The sequence below is a fragment of the Schistocerca gregaria genome, chromosome 5, assembly GCF_023897955.1.
Source record: "Schistocerca gregaria isolate iqSchGreg1 chromosome 5, iqSchGreg1.2, whole genome shotgun sequence".
In the NCBI taxonomy this organism is placed as follows: Eukaryota; Metazoa; Arthropoda; class Insecta; order Orthoptera; family Acrididae; genus Schistocerca; species Schistocerca gregaria.
In genome coordinates, this window is record NC_064924.1 from 481,424,916 (window position 1) to 481,447,464 (window position 22,549).

General features: G+C 40.6%; 1 protein-coding gene across 2 annotated transcripts in view; it reads left to right on the forward strand.

Moving 5' to 3' along the window:
- The first annotated feature begins 10,420 nt into the window (after positions 1 to 10,420).
- Positions 10,421 to 22,549, forward strand: part of LOC126273099 (SAP30-binding protein-like) — a 39,355-nt gene continuing 27,226 nt past the window's right edge. The window contains exon 1 of one of the 2 annotated variants that reach the window (XM_049976524.1): positions 10,421 to 10,961. In XM_049976524.1, the coding sequence (XP_049832481.1) occupies positions 10,928 to 10,961 (34 nt within the window). In that variant the 5' untranslated portion in view covers positions 10,421 to 10,927. The remainder of the gene's footprint in view (positions 10,962 to 22,549) is intronic. The other variant, XM_049976525.1, reaches the window with a different exon arrangement.

Genomic DNA, 22,549 nt, shown 5'->3' on the forward strand with positions numbered 1-22,549 from the left:
GGTGGTGACCGATTGAACCACTGCATCAATGTCATCGTTAGAGAGAGGCTCAATAGCGGCAGTGGAGGAGAACAAGTCCCAGTCAGCCTTATTCAGAGCCCATCTGCTAGGGTGCCCAGAAGACTGACGCTGTTGTAGTGACAGAAAGATCGGAAAGTGGTCACTACCACACAGGTCGTCATGCACTCTCCATTGGACAGACGGTAAGAGGCTAGGGCTACAGATGGAAAGGTCAATGGCGGAGTATGTGCCATGCACCACACTGAAGTGTGTGAAGGCACCATCATTTAATATCGAGAGATCGAACTGCGCCAATAAATGCTGAACGATGGCGCCTCGACTTGTTGCCACCGACCCACCCCACAGATGGTTATGGGCTTTAAAGTTGCCCAGTAACAAGAAAGGTGGCGGCAATTGGGCTATCAGAGCAGCCAGGACATGCTGCGCGACATCACCATCTGGTGGAAGGTAAAGACTGCAGACGGTAACAGCCTGTGGCGTCCACACCAGAACAGCGACAGCCTCTAAAGGTGTTTGGAGAGGTACAGACTCGCTGTGAAGAGAGTTCAGGACATATATGCAGACGCCACCAGACACCCTTTCATAAGCTGCCAGGTTCTTATAATAAGCGCGGTAGCCACGGAGGGTGGGGGTTCGCATTGCCGGAAACCAAGTTTCCTGCAGAGCAATGCAGAGGAAAGGGTGAAGGCTGATAAGTTGGCGGAGCTCAGCTAGATGGTGGAAGAAACCGCTGCAGTTCCACTGGAGGATGGTGTTGTCCATGGCTGATAAAGGCGTGATGGGACTGGGAAGGGAGATTACGCCACTGGGTCACCTGCTGCTTCTGATTTAGCACCTGTGATAGTGCTTTCCATGGCGTCTGATGGACCGGGGAGATTGAGGTCCTCAGCGGACGCCAGACTCTCCACCTCATCCTCAGATGCAGAGCTGGAAGGTTGCGGTGGGATGGCTGCCACCGCAAGTACCTTGGGCTGAGAGCTCTCTTGGTTTTCTCACGCCATTCCTTGGGTCGCACCGGCTGGGAGGGCTTCACCAATTCAGTCTCCGGGACGGAGGAGGATCGTGAAGCCCTACGACCAGCGGATTGCAGGCACTTATGCCACTGTCAGTCGTCAGCCTTCTCGCTGGCGGAAACCTGGGAAGGGAGGGACCCAAGGGACCCCTTGCGAGCCTGAGAAGCCAAAGAAGTTGGACACCTCTCCGGCTTAGAAGTGGGGACAGACGTCCCCGATGGGTGGGATGGTGTTGCTCCTGGGGTAGGTGGCGCAGGAGCAACCCGGTGGGTAGAGCCCCCCACAGGCGAGGGGGCAGGAGGAGTTGTAGTACTCGTCGATCCGGCCACAATTGGAGAAACAGACGGGGGTAGCACAGGTGTTGTAGCAGCAGCGTAGGAAGATGTCATTCTCACAGGATGGAGTCGGTCGTTTATTTCCTTTTGGCCTCAGTATAGGTTAGTCGGTCCAGGGTCTTGTATTCCATGATTTTACGCTCTTTCTGGAAAATTCGGCAGTCTGGCCAGCAAGGTGAATGGTGCTCCCCGCAGTTGACACAGATGGGAGGCGGGGCACATGGAGTATTGGGATGTGATGGGCGTCCGCAATCTCGACATGTGAGGCTGGAAGTGCAGCGAGAAGACATATGGCCGAACTTCCAGCACTTAAAGCACCGCATCGGGGGAGGGATATAGCGCTTAACGTCACATCGGTAGAACATCACCTTGACCTTTTCCGGTAATGTATCCCCTTCGAAGGCCAAAATGAAGGCACCGGTAGCAATCTGATTTTTCTTCGGACCCCGATGAACGCGCCGGACGAAATGTACACCTCGGCGCTCTAAATTGGCGCAGCTCTTCATCAGACTGCAAAAGAAGATCCCTATGGTACATCTACATCTACATGACTACTCTGCAATTCACATTTAAGTGCTTGGCAGAGGGTTCATCGAATCACAATCATACTATCTCTCTACTATTCCACTCCCGAACAGCGAGCGGGAAAAACGAACACCTAAACCTTTCTGTTCGAGCTCTGATTTCTCTTATTTTATTTTGATGATCATTCCTACCTATGTAGGTTGGGCTCAACAAAATATTTTCGCATTCGGAAGAGAAAGTTGGTGACTGAAATTTCGTAATAAGGTCTCGCCGCGACGAAAAACGTCTATGCTGTAATGACTTCCATCCCAACTCGTGTATCATATCTGCCACACTCTCTCCCCTATAACGCGATAATACAAAACGAGCTGCCCTTTTTTGCGCCCTTTCGATGTCCTCCGTCAATCCCACCTGGTAAGGATCCCACACCGCGCAGCAATATTCTAACAGAGGACGAACGAGTGTAGTGTAAGCTGTCTCTTTAGTGGACTTGTTGCATCTTCTAAGTGTCCTGCCAATGAAACGCAACCTTTGGCTCGCCTTCCCGACAATATTATCTATGTGGTCCTTCCAACTGAAGTTGTTCGTAATGTTAACACCCAGGTACTTAGTTGAATTGACAGCCTTGAGAATTGTACTATTTATCGAGTAATCGAATTCCAACGGATTTCTTTTGGAACTCATGTGGATCATCTCACACTTTTCGTTATTTAGCGTCAACTGCCACCTGACACACCATACAGCAATCTTTTCTAAATCGCTTTGCAGCTGATACTGGTCTTCGGATGATCTTACTAGAGGGTAAATTACAGCATCATCTGCGAACAGTCTAAGAGAACTGCTCAGATTGTCACCCAGGTCATTTATATAGATCAGGAACAGTAGAGGTCCCAGGACGCTTCCCTGGGGAACACCTGATATCACTTCAGTTTTACTCGATGATTTGCCGTCTATTACTACGAACTGCGACCTTCCTGACAGGAAATCACGAATCCAGTCGCACAACTGAGACGATACCCCATAGCTCCGCAGCTTGATTAGAAGTCGCTTGTAAGGAACGGTGTCAAAAGCTTTCCGGAAATCTAGAAATACGGAATCAACTTGAGATCCCCTGTCGATAGCGGCCATTACTTCGTGCGAATAAAGAGCTAGCTGCGTTGCACAAGAGCGATGTTTTCTGAAGCCATGCTGATTACGTGTCAATAGATCGTTCCCTTCGAGGTGATTCATAATGTTTGAATACAGTATATGCTCCAAAACCCTACTGCAAACCGACGTCAATGATATAGGTCTGTAGTTAAATGGATTACTCCTACTACCCTTCTTGAACACTGGTGCGACCTGCGCAATTTTCCAATCTGTAGGTACAGATCTATCGGTGAGCGAGCGGTTGTATATGAGTGCTAAGTAGGGAGCTATAGTATCAGCGTAATCTGAAAGGAACCTAATCGGTATACAATCTGGACCTGAAGACTTGCCCGTATCAAGCGATTTGAGTTGCTTCGCAACCCCTAAGGTATCTACTTCTAAGAAACTCATGCTAGTAGATGTTCGTGTTTCAAATTCTGGAATATTCCATTCGTCTTCCCTGGTGAAGGAATTTCGGAAAACTGCGTTCAATAACTCCGCTTTAGCGGGGCAGTCGTCGATAACAGTACCATCGGCACTGCGCAGCGAAGGTATTGACTGCGTCTTGCCGCTTGTGTACTTTACATACGACCAGAATTTCTTCGGATTTTCTACCAAATTTCGAGACAATGTTTCGTTGTGGAACCTATTAAAGGCATCTCGCATCGAAGTACGTGCCAAATTTCGCGCGTCTGTAAATTTTAGCCCATCTTCAGGATTTCGCGTTCTTCTGAACTTCGCATGCTTTTTCCGTTGCCTCTGCAACAGCGTTCGGACTTTTTTTGTCTACCACGGGGGATCCGTTCCATCTCTTACCAACTTATGAGGTATGAATATCTCAATTCCTGTTGCTACTATATCTTTGAATTTGAGCCACATTTCGTCTACATTCGCATAGTCAGTTCGGAAGGAATGGAAATTGTCTTTTAGGAAGGCTTCTAGTGGCACTTTATCCGCTTTTTTAAATAAAATTATTTTGCGTTTGTTTCTGATGGATTTGGAAGAAATGGTATTGAGCCTAGCTACAATGACCTTGTGATCACTAATCCCTGTATCAGTCATGATGCTCTCTATCAGCTCTGGATTGTTTGTGGCCAAGAGGTCAAGTGTGTTTTCGCAACCATTTACAATTCGCGTGGGTTCGTGGACTAACTGCTCGAAATAATTTTCGGAGAATGCATTTAGGACAATCTCGGAAGACGTTTTCTGCCTACCACCGGTTTTGAACAAATATTTTTGCCAACATACCGAGGGTAGGTTGAAGTCCCCACCAACTATAACCGTATGAGTGGGGTATTTATTTGTTACGAGACTCAAACTTTCTCTGAACTGTTCCGCAACTGTATCATCGGAGTCTGGGGGTCGGTAGAAGGAGCCAATTATTAACTTAATTCGGCTGTTAAGTATAACCTCCACCCATACCAATTCGCACGGAGTATCTACTTCGACTTCACTACAAGATAAACCTCTACTGACAGACACAAACACTCCACCACCAATTCTGCCTAATCTATCTTTCCTGAACACCGTCTGAGACTTCGTAAAAATTTCTGCAGAACTTATTTCAGGCTTTAGCCAGCTTTCTGTACCTATAACGATATCAGCTTCTGTGCTTTCTATTAGCGCTTGAAGCTCAGGGACTTTTCCAGCGCAACTACAACAATTTACAACTATAATTCCGACTGTTCCTTGATCCAAGCACGTCCTGTAATTGCCAAGCACCCTTTGACATTGCAGCCCATCCCGCACTTTCCCGAGGCCTTCTAACCTAAAAAACCGCCCAGTCCACGCCACACAGCCTCCGCTACTCGTGTAGCCGCCAGCTGAGTGTAGTGAACTCCTGACCTATTCAGCGGAACCCGAAACCCCACCACCCTATGGCGCAAGTCAAGGAATCTGCAGCCAATACGGTCGCAAAACTGTCTGAGCCTCTGATTCAGACCCTCCACCCGGCTCTGCACCAAAGGTCCGCAGTCGGTTCTGTCAACGATGCTGCAGATGGTGAACTCTGCCTTCATCTCGTAAGCAAGACCGGCAGCCTTCACCAAATCAGATAGCCGCTGGAATCCAGAGAGAATTTCCTCAGATCCAAAGCGACACACGTCATTAGTGCCGACATGTGCCACCACCTGCAGCTGGCTGCACCCTGTGCTCTTCATGGCATCCAGAAGGACCCTTTCCACATCAGGAATGACTCCTCCCGGAATGCACACGGAGTGCACACTGGATTTCTTCCCCTCCTTAGCCGCCATATCCCTAAGGGGCCCCATTACGCGCCTAACATTGGAGCTCCCAACTACCAGTAAGCCCACCCTCTGCGATTGCCCGGACCTTGAAGGCTGAGAATGATCCTCTGAAACAGGACAGGCAGCTGCATCTGGCTCAGCCAAAGACAGTGCCTGAAACCGGTTTGTCAGACGCACCGGGGAGGCTTTCTGATCAGCCTCCGGGGACGCCTTTCGCTTCCTGCCACGCCTTGGAACGACCTCCCAATCAACCACAGGCGAGGGCTCAGCCCCACTGCGGGCAGCAACCGGGGCAACCACAGCGGCAGACCGATCTGGGGACAGACGGGACGAGGTTGACATCCCCGTGTTACCCGAGTCCGGCTCCCCACAGTGGTGCCCATTGGCAACAGCCTCAAGCTGCGCGACCGAAGTCAGCGCCGATTGCAGCTGTGAGCGAAGGGATGCCAAGTCAGCCCTCATCCGAACACAGCAATCGCAGTCCCTGTCCATTCCAATCGATGTTTAACAACAGTTACCGAAACACGAGTCCATGCCTAGATAACGCAAGCGGAACACGCAAAGAATGTATCAACTAACCTGTACAAATGCCTAACGACTGCGCTACAATCTGCTGAATTTACGATTACAGTAACTAAAACTCGAAATTGCACCTCCTATACGAAACCATATTTAAACTCTTATGGGGTGTGATCGTAACGGCAACGTCCCCCAACTTGTCACAAGCGAGTAACCGTCGTGACAGGGCAGAGGATGCTGTTTGTATCAGAACTGACCCAGAGCGCATTTTTGACAAGCCCTCCACCTCCCCAAACTTGTCCTCTAAATGCTCAACGAAGAACTGAGGCTTTGTGGAGAGAAAAGACTCCCCATCAGCCCTCGTACAAACTAAGAAGCGGGGCGAGTAACTGCTACTGCCATCCTGAGACTTACGTTCTTCCCACGGTGTGGCCAGGGAGGGGAACGTTTTCGGATCGTACTTCTGAGCGTTAAACTGAGCCCGAGAATGCTTAGAGACTGCTGGCGGCTGGCCACCAGCGAGAGACGATGTACCACGCTTCATTGCGGGACATCCGCCCTGATACCACCTACTCCGACCAAGGGCCCTTCCCACGGGCGCCACCCAGCCACGGCAAGAGCCACCTGCCAGGATGGCCGTTGCCGGGAGTCCCGATACCCCAGGAGGATATGCATCTACTCCTTGGCATACGTGGGGGACTGGAGTGATGCCTGGATCACTTTGCGATATGCTCCGAGCGCGCAGTAGCAGAAGACTGCAGCTTTTATGATCACCGCCAACACATACCGAGTGTGGTGCTACGTCAAAGGATAAGAAATAACAACTCATTCAAAAGTATGTAAACGTTTATTGAACTTTTTAAATTTGAGATTTTCTTTTCAACTCAAGAGCGGAAACATCATGCTGGAAGTGCTTTTGTTTTTCGTGTTGATGTATTGCACTGAAGCACTTCTGTCTCAGGTTATTTACTGGAAATTACATCATCAGTTCATGCTCTTATTTATAAACAATGTAGGTATCCACTCTGTTCAGTTACTGTACAATTATAAATAATTTTTCACTTTTAGATATCTTGCCTTTCGTGGAAGAACGTCCGATGTGCAAAATATCCAAGTGGTCATAGAACTTTCCCAGTGTGTCACAAAAACGAAGAAAAATAATAAAGATTAAGAACCACAAAATCACAATATCCACCACTATAAGCGCGGAGAGAATAGATTAACTTGCGTTGTTAGTAGGCAATGACACCAGTCTCCCACAAACGTCATTGTCTAAAGATTCTTCCAGGGAAACGATGACTTAAGGATAAAAATACAGTGGTTTCTGATGTTATTTGCTACATAGGGAAAAAACTGCACACAAAGTAAACATAGTCTATATATTCCCTTATAAATATAGTTTATATGTATATATTTTCTCTAGGAAATAAATGTCAATTTTTTGAAATGCTGTTTCAGTTGTCAGCAGTTTACTGTACCAAAGTGAACAAGAAGCACCATTATAAAATTTGCTTTGGCCATTAATAAATTTTGTCATTACTATTTCTGTATTTCTGATACTACATTCTCAAATGCTGTATCACAGATGGTATCTCATAAACTCACTTTCTCCATTTGGTACTGTGTTAAGAGAATTGACGTTATGTTGATCTAGTAAGAACAATTGCCAGTGACATCGCCGGGTGTTACATTCTAAACTGATGATTTCAAGTGTGATATAACGGAAAGACCTACATACACACAACCAAAAAGCACATGGCACAAAAATATTAATAATCCATGCAGTTCATGCAGCTACCCATGTATGATTGTTCATTATGAAGAAATATTTTTATTTCTGAAGTCTTTACATATATATGTAACTTGTTTTTAACAAAAGTCTGTACTAGATAATGACCAGACCGCAAAAAATGCCACGGGAATGTAATGGAACATCAGTTAAAGTAATTGTGAAATGGTGGAGTGCTCACAGTATACAAACATCACCATGACACCCATATGCTTAGGTCAATACCAAAGAGTGAGACTGAGGTTATAAAATACTATCTGTGATAAAAATGTCAAAATATGCCATAGTATCATAACGAACTAAAGAACTATCGATGATGAGGTTTACTAATGACCAAATAAACCTTCATAATAGGTGTTCTCGAGCAATTTTGTTTGGTTAACTCCTGACAAATGAAACAAGATTTCAAAACATCGACAAAATATACAAATAAATATATGAATATATTTATAATGGAATAGACAGATCCTGTTTACCATGAGCTACCTTTTTCACTTCTAAACGGTTATATTATGAAAACTGCTTCATAAATTCATGTTCTAATTTATACAGGATAGTCCACTGATAGTGACTGGGACAAATATCTCACGAAATAAGCGTCAAACGAAATAACTACAAAGAACGAAAACTGTCTAGCTTGAAGGGAGAAACCAGATGGCGCTATGGTTGGCCCGCTAGATGGCGAGCGATAGTCAAACGGATATCAACTGCGTTTTTAAAAATAGGAACCCCCATTTTTTATTACATATTCGTGTAGTACGTAAAGAAATATGAATGTTTTAGTTGGACCACTTTTTGCGCTTTGTGATAGATGGCGCTGTAATAGTCACAAACGTATAAGTACGTGGTATCACGTAACATTCCACCAGTGCGGACGGTATTTGCTTCGTGATACATTACCCGTATTAAAATGGACCACTTAACAATTGGGGAAAAGATATCGTGTTGATGTATGGCTATTCCGATCAAAATGCCCAATGGGCATTGCTGCTTGGTATCCTGGACGACATCATCAAGTGTCCGGACTGTTCACCAGATAGTTACTTTATTTAAAGAAACAGGAAGTGTTCAGCCACGTGTGAAACGTCAAACAAGACCTACAACTAATGATGACGCCCAAGTAGGTGATTTAGCTGCTGTCGCGGCTAATCCGCACATCAGTAGCAGACCAACTGCACGAGAATCGGGAATCTCAAAAACGTCGGTGTTGAGAATGCTACATCCATTGCACCCGTACCATATTTCTATGCACCAGGAATTGCATTGCGACGACTTTGAACGTCGTGTACAGTTCTACCGCTGGGCACAAGAGAAATTACGGGACGTTGACAAATGACTAGGATTATTGATGGCTAACAGCTCCAGTGCTGTCATTTCCAATGCATATGCCATCAGCAGTGTGCTGACTTCCAAACCAATGTCAACCAGGAATACTAACCCTTATCATCTGTTGGAAATGTGCTACTGATGCGACGTTCTCCACATTTCTGTTGAATCACCAATTGATTTGAAATAACAGGTTGCTCTCCAGTCTCCACTGCTATATCAGTATTGCAGTGTAGTCTCTCAGCTACTGTTAATCAGTGATTCTCGCGCCATTGGAACTGCCATGGTCCATGACACCTACTCCAAACTGCTCTTTCCATTTGGGTAAACACACGGCCTCAAGTTCTTCATAACTTGTGGCCCAACAACAGATGGTCGATGTTGCACCTTGAGCTTGGATGCAGTCCTCAACTGGCAGATCTGTAGAATATCATGCCCATTGCTATCTGTCTGAACCCATCTGAAGCTCCAACACCTGCATTTGGATCGCCATGTCCAGTATATTTATGAGATCTGGTCCTACACAGTGTTTGCCGAAATGTCACTGTGCAGCGATATGTATGTTCTTCTGATGTCTTTGATGCCTGGCTATTACGTGCACAACAGTATCTGTTGGTGATACAGCCATTGCGACAGTTGAGTCTGACTTGCTGTTTGTGCAATCATATACATACAACAGTTTATCTGGTGGACACCCCTCGTGCAATGTCAGGATTAACTATGCCTGTGGAGGCAGTTGCTGTCACCAAGTGCGGAGCAGCAACTCTTTAGAGACCACACAAATTTCCACTATAGCCCATAAGTGTGTCTAGAATTCCGATGCGGTTCCGGCACCTCTTTGTTCGTGATGCAGCTCCTGCTTAAGCTTTTGTTCGTGTGACTAGGTACAGTGAGTGATCAATGCCGTCTTGAGTGCGTGTAATTCCATCGGTGTGAATGTTGCAGGATAATATCCATAACTACAGTGGTTCCTCTCTGGTGTAAATTACTAACCGTCAACCTAAATTGCTTCTGATCCTCCGTAATCTTCTGTTGAGCGAAAATTCTTTCTAAAATTGCGACCCAAATCTCAGGTTGCACAGACGAAATTGGCGGGCCCTTAAATGTAACCACTGTGCGAATGACAGTAACAAGACGGCTGGCGGACGGCACGCAATTTTTGGATGCATTCGCGGTATTGCGGATATTGCTGGAGCTGGTAAGTTCGTTGTACTTGAGCTATCATCACTCCTAGGTGTAGAAACTTCCAGAACTTCAATCTTCCACTGTAACTGCAGGATTTCGTCGCAAATGGTAACATCTTCGCTACGTATTCAATGACTATTAAAAATAGCGTAAAACGCGACTATACTTTCGGTTCGTGGATTATTTTCGTCTCAGGATCACCAATTATGTAGGAAAATTACAGTACCCACATATAAGATATCTCAACTTTATTATCAATAGAATGCAACTCAGAACAACAACACGCTCAAAGACTAATCCTTCGCACATTCCAAAGAATACCTATTGTAATTCACTTGGGGAGATACTTATCCCCACAGGCCACGATGAGTGAAATATAGACATCGAAAGTATGTTTCATGAAGCTGCCATGTAAATTTGAGTGCTGCGTGAAATATGTGTTTCGGCTTTATGTAGCCTAGTACGAGCGTTGGTGGGGCTTGCATGTGCAACTTTTCGATGTCTGTGGAATATGCTTGAATATTCGTTTCGTGAAATAAACAACCAAAGATCATTATGCTGTGACTGTTTTTAATCTTTGGTGACATGGAGTTGGAAGTTTCGTGAAGACAATAACAAACATAATCGCCAATAGGTGACTAAAATGTTTTTGCGTGTATTGGAATAATTTATGTTCTGACATATTTATTCCTCATCGGTGAGTGAATGTAAACAACGAAATTGTGTATTATAAAATCTGTCTTGTAAGTTCGCGCACTGCATGAAATATGTGTTGTGCTAAATCCTTACAATTTCCAAGAGTCAGTGACACAGCGTAAAAAGTATTTTGATTTCAACGAAATGTTAGACACACAGCGTTCACGTTTATTGAAAGGTTTGTTCAGTTTTACGGTTATCCTGATAATTTGAGTGGTTCGGCTGGCCCCTACAACTGTTTCTCAACATCATAAATATTAAACCCTGTCACTATTATGATTATACTATTAGTCACAGGTTTTAGTTACTCGCTTTCTGAAATAGTGCACCCGCAAAACGCGTTATGTGGCAGCATCAAGAGCTACAATATTGTTGTGGAGTCTCTATTAAAATCCTTCTTTCTTGACATAGTAACATACACAATATTTCATGTTGAATATAAGCTCAGTTTCCGTTGTTGTGGTCTTCAATCTGAAGACTGGTTTGATGCAGCTCTCCACACTAATCTATCTTGTACGTGTCTACATAACTGCTGCAACCTACAACCACTTAACATCTGCACTCTGTAGGTAAGCTTTGGTCTCCATCTACAACATTTATTTCCCAGTCTCATTATGTCAACTCTCAGTTAAATTATTACCTTCCAGCTCAATGTAGAGCTTGTGCTGTGCTGCAAATAATTCTGTTGCAGGTCATATTTTTTTCCATAATATGATTTAGTACCTCTTCATTAAAGACCCAGTTTACCTATGTAATTCTTCTGTGGCACCACATTCAGAAGTTTTAGCAATCGCCTTGTCTGTATTTTTTAATATTCCATGCTTCAGTTCCTTATAAGGCTACACTTGAAACAAATATTTTCAGAAAATACTTTCTAACCTTTTGTTGCTAGTCTTCATTTTAAAGACTTACGCTACTTTTAGTATCTCATTTCCTAATCATATTCTCTCAGCATACTTGATTTAATACGGCTGCGTTCCTTTACCTCTGTATTACTTTAATAATGATCATCTCACATATCATCTTTGCAATACTACCATTTCCATTCTGCTCAACTAATCTTTTTAAGTCCTCTGCTGTCTCTGACAGAAATACAGTATCACTGGCATACCTTGAAGTTTGTATTTCTTGTCTCTGGACTTGGTTCCCATTCCAAATTTCTCTTTGGTTTCCTATTTTCATAAACTACTCAGTGTAGTCCTACATACTGATTAATGTAATTTTACTGTTTACCAAAATTGATCTTTTTCAGACCTTGTTTTGTGTATGTTGGATAAAACGTTCTGTATGATTTAAAAAACTACTTATGAGATTTGATGTTGAGATACATCAGTAGTATTTAAATTTGCCTTTCTGATACATTTTATTCCTCATATATGTAGTTCTCATATATCTACTGTTCCATTATCAATTAATTTGAAACTGTCTGCAAAATGTATATGCTGAAAGACAAAATTTGAGAGCGCAGATAAATGCAGATTCTGTCAGAAGTTTACAACTGATTTTAAAATGAATGATTAATGTTTTACCAGACTAAAAGTACATTTGTAAATAAAATCTTTAGCTTTCAGGTTTTGCTAATATTGAATATTGCCTACCACAGAGAATGAGATTGAGCAACTTGTGCAGCCACTGATGAAGTGAAAAATAATAGAGATTGCTCTGTGGAATGTTAACAAATGCTTAATAAGCCATGTGTCAGCATACTGCAATCACCTTTTGTTGTCAACAAAATTATGTTATTGGAAGTTCCTTAGAACTCTGGAAGCAACTGTTTCTCCACACTTTATAATTCTGTATTCTGCAAGATCTTAATTCAACAAACCAAAATAAAATGCCACATATAATTATGTTTTGTGGTTATTGTCTCTGCCATTTATGATAATTGTGTACGATTATTCTGCTCTTCTCTTTGTTCTCACTTCAAGAGAGGTGGATTGGTGGTTAGCTCACTGGACTCACATTTAGATTTCAGTTTCCGTGTTTCCCTAAATTGTTCCAGGCAAATGCTGGGCTTTCATATTTCTGTGTATTTGCCTCTGCAAACGAAGTGTTTTTCTCTGAAAATTCAGTTTGATCACATCCTAGCACCTACTGTGCCAATGTCTTCACTGTGTGAAATATTAAATATTTCTCCCAAAATTGACACAAAGACGTAACTTCCTGTGACCATTTGTGAATTTGTCTGAGAAAATTTACTATAATTTCAAAACAAACTCTTTCTGTATTGTAGTGAGAAGTCACAATTATAGTCCATGGGATTATAGCTCATAAGTCCATGCTGTTAAAGATGAGCAGTTTGTTCAAATTCTCGTTTGCTTCAGTTGTATGTGCAGATGGATATGTGTTTGTGTGCGAGTGTACACCTGTCCTTTTTTCCCCCTAAGGGAAGTCTTTCCGCTCCCGGGATTGGAATGACTCCTTACCCTCTCCCTTAAAACCCACATCCTTTCGTCTTTCCCTCTCCTTCCCTCTTTCCTGAAGAAGCAACCGTCAGTTGCGAAAGCTAGAAATTCTGTGTGTGTGTTTGTGTGTTTTATTTATTGTGCCTATCTACCGGCGCTTTCCCGCTTGGTAAGTCTTGGAACAACTTACTTGGTTTTGTAGCAATGGTGGGAGCACTACCCAGCTAGGTACTTTGGCTCCTGTGTAGAGTTTTAGTTCATCACCCCCATCAATCCCACGAAAACATCAACAGGTTTATTTTTCCTTTTTTGGGGTGAGGGGGGTCAATTTTTGATACAAGTGGTTGAGAAAACAATGTTTAATGTTAACTATTTTGTAAACCATTTTTGTTATTGGAGAGAAGTAAATAAAGCTGTAGACACAAGATGAATTTAACATGCACCTTAGAATCTCTTCCTTCTAACTTTTCTGCTGCAAGTTTTGAAATGTTGCTACAAAATCAATGCCTTTAGCTATACTATTTTTGATCAACAAAATTGCCAAATCAGGGAGTTGTGCTTGACTTAAGGTTGACCTAAGGCAGTTCATATTTAGTTTGAGTTTGGAAGAGCTCCTTTCATGTAACACTACCAAAACACACAACATTAAGAAAAATCATAACAACAAACTGAGGTTGAGAACAAATTTGGAAAACTCATATGCATCCATAAACTTTAAGAATCATAAATAGGTCCAGCCAAGGGATTCTTCTTTTGGAACTTTGACATCTTGCAGAAATTGTGTTGGGCATAGAATTTCTGCAAGGATGCCGTCTTCAGAAATCTTTTCTGAGGTTTTAATGGGACCAGTGGATGCTGAACTAATACTGGAAAAGGAGGGGTTTTTCATATGCTGAGACAGAACACAAGTTTATAAACATTGAGGCAAGTAGATTTTGTAGTGATCAGCACGTAGAAGAGAGTGAATTAATATTTAAAAGTGATTCACTTTTGATTGTAACTGTATATAGATTCACAGTGGGAAATTTGGAACTGTTTATGAGGAATCTTTTCCTTATTGTGCTATCTATCAGACAGGAGCCAACACAGCAGCAACATGTTGAAAAAGCTATTCCAGCAGACATTGAGGGTTCTGGGTGCAAGGAGCTATAGATTGTGACACATGCTAGAACGCATAATGCCTGTCTCTGGGCTACAAGGTCATACTTGGGTCATTTCAGTGGTTGGCAGAGAAAGTTGAGAACAACAGCCATGCTCATGGAGTCTCAACGAAGCTCATAATTTCCAGCATTGTCCTCAGAACTTTGGTTCTGAGTCAAGTGGAAGGACTGAACCAGAGACTTCAAAGGTTTTGTTAGAAGCTATGCTGTGACTTCCTGGACTTGCACAATAGGGGCCCTCTAAATGGGTCAGGTATCCACTGCACATCAGAGGCTGCTACTCAAGTAGCTGACTGTGCATGGGGTGCACACAAGGATTTTTTAGATTAGGTGGCTCCATCCAATCCAAATAATGATAGCTGTGTGAAACTCAGAAGTATCAGGGTAAGATCAAAATAAATGCCTTCAACAGGTGAGAGCATTAGAATCCTAATGGTTACCTGCCGAAGCATTCTCAACAAAGTGCCAGATTTTGAAGCAATCCTGAAAAGCAGTGAAGCTCACATAATACTAGGTAAAAAAAAAACCTGGCTGAAGCATGAAATTTATATCAGTGCTATTTTTGGGGGAAATTTAAGTGTATATTGAAAGGGTAGGCAAATGGGACATAGAGGTAGTGTATTTGTTGCAGTACACAAGAAACTCGAATCCACCAAGATAGAAATTGAAGCTGCATGTGAGGCTGTTGGGGCAAGACTCAGTATCAGCGGTAGGCATAAAATGATTAGTGGATCCTTCCACCGTACACCAAACTAATCTCTGGTAACTGATAGCTTTAGAGAAAAACTCGCTTCACTTGTATGTAAGTTGCCCTACCATACTGTAATCATCAGTGGAGACTTTAATCATCCAACAATCAATTGGGAAAGTTAGTTTCGTTACAGATGTGTGTGATAAGAGATCCAGTGAAACTTCAAAAATTGCTTCTTTGTAAACTACCATACCAAGCAGTCCAAGAAAAAAATAATTGGTTGCTTGACTATCTCAGAAAAATTTTATATATATGCTGGGCAAATTCCCCAATGTTTAGTAGTCGCAAAAATATTTTTTTAAAAAAAAATATTGTTTATTATTTTGAAATGGAAATGGTGGCCATATTTTTTTCTGCTATTACACTGTGTAGTATAGTTACTTTTTAGAGAGTATCAATGGTGAGCAGCTTACACAAAAAAAAATACAATTTCTAAAAAAAATTTTTTTTTTTTTTTTTTTTTTTTTTTTTTTTGGGTCTGTGATATCTGTGCTGGGGGACCAGATAGAAATCTGAAAATTTCACAGTTACTAGACCTTTATGATATCAAACTTCAGTATAAATTTCAACTCTGAGATTCAATTGGAAGTTATGGGAAAAAATTACAAACATGAGTCAAAAATATGTTTTTAACATCTGTGATATATGTTAGGCTAATCAAATAAAGTGTACCAGTTGCGTAATGCAACACACCATGTTACACTAGCTAATGATTATTTGACAAAACAATGCTGTAGTAATTGTTTCAGCAGGCTAACAATTACATCTTCTAGCCTATACAAGTCTGATTGTCCAGTCCAGTCTCACTTATTTAGCTAGAAGTTATTGAAGTGTGCAGTTGAAAAATGGTTTCTCAGTGTTCTGATGGTGTTATTATTAATGAAGCATGTCATAAAAGTGTGTATGGAGTTTTATCTTAAAGACATTACTCTAATCAAAGATTACAGTGAAGAAGAAGAAGAAGAAGAAGGAGTGTTGTTTTACTTACGAGTTGTCCCAGAGGTCAAATCAACATGCAAGTACCATGAAAAAAATACTTAAAAAGAATTCATCACCTTTTTGGTCAGTCTTACATGGACCCTTTTGAGAAACATAAGAAACCTATAACAATAGGTCTGTGAGAAATAACATTTGATCATTATTCTAAAAATAAAAGCCCTTTTGTCAATCTCATACCAGAAAAAGTCATTGTGTCCAACATGTTATTCTAAGATATTTGTAATTCACAAGAGAAAGGACAGTGAAACCTCAGATACAGAATGTTATGACTTATCAGCAACCATTAAAAAAGTAGATACAGCTTGTGAAATCGTGGGTATATCGCCTGCTAGTAAAATTAGAAAACTAAGTCAAGATAAAAGACCAAGTGCCTTGAATACAAAAATTGAGAAAGTGGCAGCTACAGTCAAAAAGAATCTGGAAGTTTCATTTGAAAATACAATTTGCATTAAAACAGATGGAAGTTCTAAAACTTCACCAACCAAATATGATGATTTGATATAAAAACTAAATGCAGTACTTCAAACAAAGAGCATAAAATTAAGATTATCAGTTTACTTCCAAATTCTTGGAGTCGCGCAAAAGTTAGTGATGAATTTAAAGTGTCAGAATGTCTTGTTAAGTTAACAAGGCAATTAGTAAAAGAACAGGGAATTTTACCAGCATTAATAAAGAAAAGTGCATCTAATTTGGTAGATAAAAACACAATCAATACAGTATTATGACGATGACAATAACAGCCGTTTGATGTCTGGCAAAAAAGACAGTGTTTCTGTGAAAGAAAATGGTTCTAAGGTCCAGAGACAAAAAATGTTAATATTGTGAAATTTAAGTGAACTATTCACTGAATTTAAAAAAAGAAAATCCTGAGATTAAAATTGGAGATCAAAGTTTTGTGAGTTGAGACCAAGATGGTGTATTGTTACAAGGCATTTGGCACCCATAATGTTTGTGTTTGATTGTATAATCAGAACATAAAGTTGATGTTAGATGGGGCCAATATTAGAGTTGACTCTAAAGACCTTTTGGAAGTTATGGTGTGCAATATTGACAGTTACAATTGTATGATCATGGGAAAATGTGAGGATTGTCCAGGCAAACAAGCCTTACTTGACATGTTTGAAGAATCCAAAGACGATGATTTGATGCTTAACAATATAAAATACAAACAGTGGGTGACACGAGACAGAACTGAAATAGTGACAGTCATAAAATCATGAGAAGAGTTTTTTGAAGTGTTGGCAGCTAACATTGAAAATCTGAAAATGCATAATATTATTGCAAAATCTCAAAGTAAATTTTTGAAAAACAAAAAGCAAACCTTGGCATCTGGGGAATGCTTAGTTCTTGCTGACTTTTCGGAAAATTATTCCTTCGTTGTTCAAGGTGAAGTACAAGGGCAGCACTGGGTAAACAAACATTTGTATTCTATTATAAAGATGAAGATAAACAAATGAGCCACGGCTTTTGTGTCTTAAGTGACTATCTTGTTCAAGGCAGTGGCACAACACTACAGCAGTGCACATTTTTCAACTAAAATTAACAAACTACATTAAACAGTACCACCCTTCCATAAAAAAAACTGATTTACTTTTCGGACAGGGGAGCAAGTCAATATAAAAACAAAACAAAAATGTTATTAACTAACACCTTTCATGAAGAAGATTTTGGGTTTGATGTAGAATGGCACTTTTTTGCTTCATGCCATGGGAAGAATGCTTATGATGGTGTCGGGGGTACAACAAAGCGAGCTGTCACAAAAGCAAGTCTGCAGCAGACCGATGACAATCATATCAAAACACCTTGAGAAATGTTTGAATTCTGTTAAAAAAACATATCAAAGGAATTACCTATGTTTTTGTACAATGTGGGGGAAGTACAAGAGGTCTATGACTATGTCTGTCTTGAAGGAAAGGTACAACACTTGTCAGAAGATTAAAGGCACTTGATCTTTTCATTGTTTTGTATCCCATTCACACTACTTACTGAAGTGTACGATAATATCAACTTCGCTTGATAGTGAACTTCATCAATGTGGAAAACTTGTACAACTGGTTCTTCAAAATAAAGACATAGTGGCTTGTGTTTACAATGAACAGTGGTGGACTGGCAAAGTTGATAATAAAACCAAGATGTACATGTTGTATTTTATCACCCTTCAGGACCAAAGACATCTTTTAAAAAAAATTAGAAGGATCAAGTTTGGATGCCACTTAAAAATGTACTAAGTAAGCTGTCTCCCATGGAATTTACAAATGTGACTAGTGAACTTATAATCTAAAACCCAAACTGAGTAAATAAATTTCTCGAATGTTCAACGAGTGATGTACTAAAAACAAATAACAAGAGAACAATATGATGTAATTAGTAAGGCTTATTTTAAATAAAAAATAAGTAATCATAGATATGATGAAATTATATACTGTAATTGATACATTTTATTCCATAAGCCTAGATATTGCAGATGTTAAAAAAACGTATTTTTGACTTGTGTTTGTAATGTTTTCCCCGTAACTTCCAATTTAATTTCAAAGTTGAAATTTATACTGAAGTTTGATTTCATAAAGGTCTATTAACTGCGAAATTTTCAGATTTTTGTCTGGTCCCCCAGCAAAGATATAGCAGACCAAAAAATGGAAAAGTTAAAAAGAAAATTAGAAAGTGTAATTTTTTTAAGTGTAAGCTGCTCACCATTGATACTCTATAAAAAGTAACTCTCCTAATACAGTGTAATAGATGAAAAAATATTAAAGCTGAGAAATGAATCTTTCTTTGTAAAACTACTGTTCAAAATTGAGTTTTTTTTTTAATTTGTGGCTGATAACTTTGAACTATTAAAATATATTAAAGAATACATTCAGCTAGGTGATAATGATGTTAATTTGTAGCCCAGAGTGTGTTGAACTAAATGCATTTTTTCTGAAAAGCTTAGGACAATCCACTACTGAATAGCTGTAAAAAATGTAGATGCTTGCAAATATGAAAAAACACATGCAGCCTAGAACAAGTATGGACACCATTTCAAAATAATAAACAACAATTTCTTAAATATTTTTGCGGCTACTAAACATTGGAAGGTGGATAGATCACGTAACTAATGAGGAGGTATTGAATAGGATTGGGGAGAAGAGAAGTTTGTGGCACAACTTGACTAGAAGAAGGGATCGGTTGGTAGGACATGTTTTGAGGCATCAAGGGATCACAAATTTAGCATTGGAGGGCAGCGTGGAGGGTAAAAATCGTAGAGGGAGACCGAGAGATGACTACACTAAGCAGATTCAGAAGGATGTAGGTTGCAGTAGGTACTGGGAGATGAAGCGGCTTGCACAGGATAGAGTAGCATGGAGAGCTGCATCAAACCAGTCTCAGGACTGAAGACAACAACAACAACAACAAACTAAACATTGGGGAACTCACACAGCAAATATAAAATTTTTCTGAGATGGTCAAGTAACCAGTGCTGGACCACTTGGTATGGAAAGACCCTGATAGTTCGGAACCCCACTCATGATGGAAATATAGTGGATCTAATGGCAACAAATAGACCTCATATCACTGAGAATGCCCGTATTAAAACTGGTATCAGTGACCATAATGCATTTCTGGCAACAATGATTACCAAAGGACAACTAAAACAAGCAGAAACAAACATATGTTCAATGAACTAGATAACAAATCATTAGTGTCACATCTCAGTGAGGAACTTGAAACATTGAGCTAGGGCAGGAGCATGTAGAGGAACTGTAGATCAAGTTTAAAAGAATAATTGATTATGCACTGGATAGATATGTGCCCCTAGAACAGTCCATAATCGAAAGGACTCTCCATGGTACTTGGTCACTGTATGGCTATAGAAAGAGAGATGCGGAATGAAACATGTTTGGCTGTCAAGAGAGCAACGTGTGATACCTTCAGTGACTACCTTGGCAGAATCTTTCACAAAACCCAAAGAAATTCTGGCATTGTATGAAGGCTTTTAGTGGCACCGAAGTTAGTGGCAAGTGCCTAGCGAATGAGACAGGAACTGAAATTGAGGGCAGCAAAACAAAAGCTGAAATGCTTAACTCTGTTTTCAAATGTTCCGTTACAAAGGAAACCCCAGGAGAATTGCCCCAATTTAATCCCTGAATCACTGAAAAGATACATGAAATTAGTATTAATGTCTGTTTTGATAAACAGCTAAAATCATTAAAATTTAATAAATCTCCAGGTACTGATGGAATCCCTGTCATATTGTATACTGAATTCATGGCTGAGTTAGCCCTTCTTCCAACTATAATCTGTTGTAAACCCCTTGAACAAAAAACTGTGCTCAGTTCTTGGAAAGAAGCACAGGTCACATCTGTCTACAAGAAGGGTAGTAGAAGTGATCCACAATACTACAGTCCAGCAATATGACTAGGCTGAAACAAAGCTCTTTTAAATGGTGATGGTACAAATCCTGCACTAATGGATGGTTTCGGCTCATTTGTTGTCATTATGGCTTTTTGTGGAGTGCTGAGTTCTAGAAGTGTCACTGACTGTCTTGTATTTTCCACTTCTTGAAGATGGAAAGCTCTCAGCAAGGCATCCTGTGGTGCAGATGATGGTATTGGTGAGGTTGCTTGCGGAGACAGATCGTGTATAGCTTGTTGACTTACTTTCTTCCAAAGGTTGCAAAGGGACAAATCTTCTGCACAACCTGCCCAGTCTCCCTTATTTTCCACAAAAGTTCGTAGTCTCTCTGGTCCAGTTTGATCTTCGAGCCAAGCTACGTGCTCTTTCAACTGGGACTCTGGAATTGCTGTTGTTGTTGTTGTTGCTACTTGTGGCTCAGTTATATCTAATTCTGGAACTACAGAAGCTTCTGCATTCCAGAGAAATAATCCACATTTATGGAACCCATACTGAAGGACCTCGAGCATTATACCATCTAGAACCGAACATAGCACGTGTCCAAAATTTTGTTTATTTAAGTGTCCATGCTCCATGCACCATTCTTGCACTTTTTGCCTACAAGTCTTTTAAGAGTACAGACCACAGCAACATCCATAGGTTTACAAAATGTGTGTTGCATTTGGATTAGGGCCACTATTTCAGTGCCCTTCTCTGCACAGTGATGAATGACCATCCAGAAACAAAACAATTGGGAACTGAAATCCTTTCTTTGCCAAGTTTTCGTGGTTCATTCACCCACTTTCTGAATGCCCAATGGCCCATTCCTTTGGTACTGCTGTGGCTACAGCTGTTGGTATTCTGGTGTAGCTGAAAGAAAATGTTCAGAATATAAGTTAGGGTTGCTAGAGAATAAAGATACAAAAATTAATAAACAGGTAAAACTATTTGCCTAAATACAATCATTGGTGGAACATTTCCCATAATGAGTGTTGAAATGTTCTCCTTTTCATCATTTCCAGCCCCTTGATACACTGTCTTCGATCCTCGTTCAGCCAGAACCTTTCCACCCTTTGGATTAAGGAAGAAGGAAGCTTCGTCTCCATTAAAAATTCTACTTGGGTCCTCAAACACTGAAATTAACCCCCTCTCCTCAAAATAACTATGGATCTCCTTAAACCAAAATTTAATATTATCTTGAGTGACATTTCTTTGGTTTGTAGTTAAATTTTGGCAAATTCTTGAGCTTAAATTGTGATGTCTTTGCATAAAGCCATTGTACCATTTCTTACTGGGATAAGACTCTTTAAGCTTTAAATTGTCAGCCAACTGTCTAGCAGATTACAGTAATGTCTTGTTTAGAAACTGGGAACCCACTTTTCCCTCTCATTTTTACCCATTCAGCTAGCAAATTTTCCTGACCTGCTGAAAATGCTGTAGAAGCTGCCATTTTCATTTGTAATGGGACCTGCCCCTTATGTTTCCCCATCAAAGTTACCCTTGGAATCCCAAATTGTTTTGAAGCAGAAAAATAGCTCATTCCATGGTTCACTGCATCAGTGACCTCTATCACAAACTTGTGAGTATTGTTGATGCTTCTTTGCACCCATGTTCCTGGGGGAAAAAAGGTTAAAAATAACAATTATTAGGATACTGATACTAGAAAATAAAAAATTTAAAATTATCAGATAGCGCTCCAAAATCAGACACTTGAATACCTAAATGTCAGTTATGGGATATAAGTGACATAGCTTAATAAAACTAATATCATTATGAACAGCATTAAAGTTACTTTCAGATACAGTCTAAAACGCAAGTTGTAATAGGAACTATGAAGTTGACACTCCTGTCATATTTAAGATTATGCTAATTTAAAAGAACCAATAGTTGACATACATGTGAATGCTTAAAGTACTAATTTTGTCCCACACTCAACAAAACAAAGGCATAAATAAAGTCTTTTCAGTAACACAAAAGAATTAAAATTAATCTAACACACACAGAAAGAAGTTGAGACACACTGAATGAAACTTACCTGCTTGCGATTTCCTTAAGGTTTGCTTCTTGCTTCTGTCTG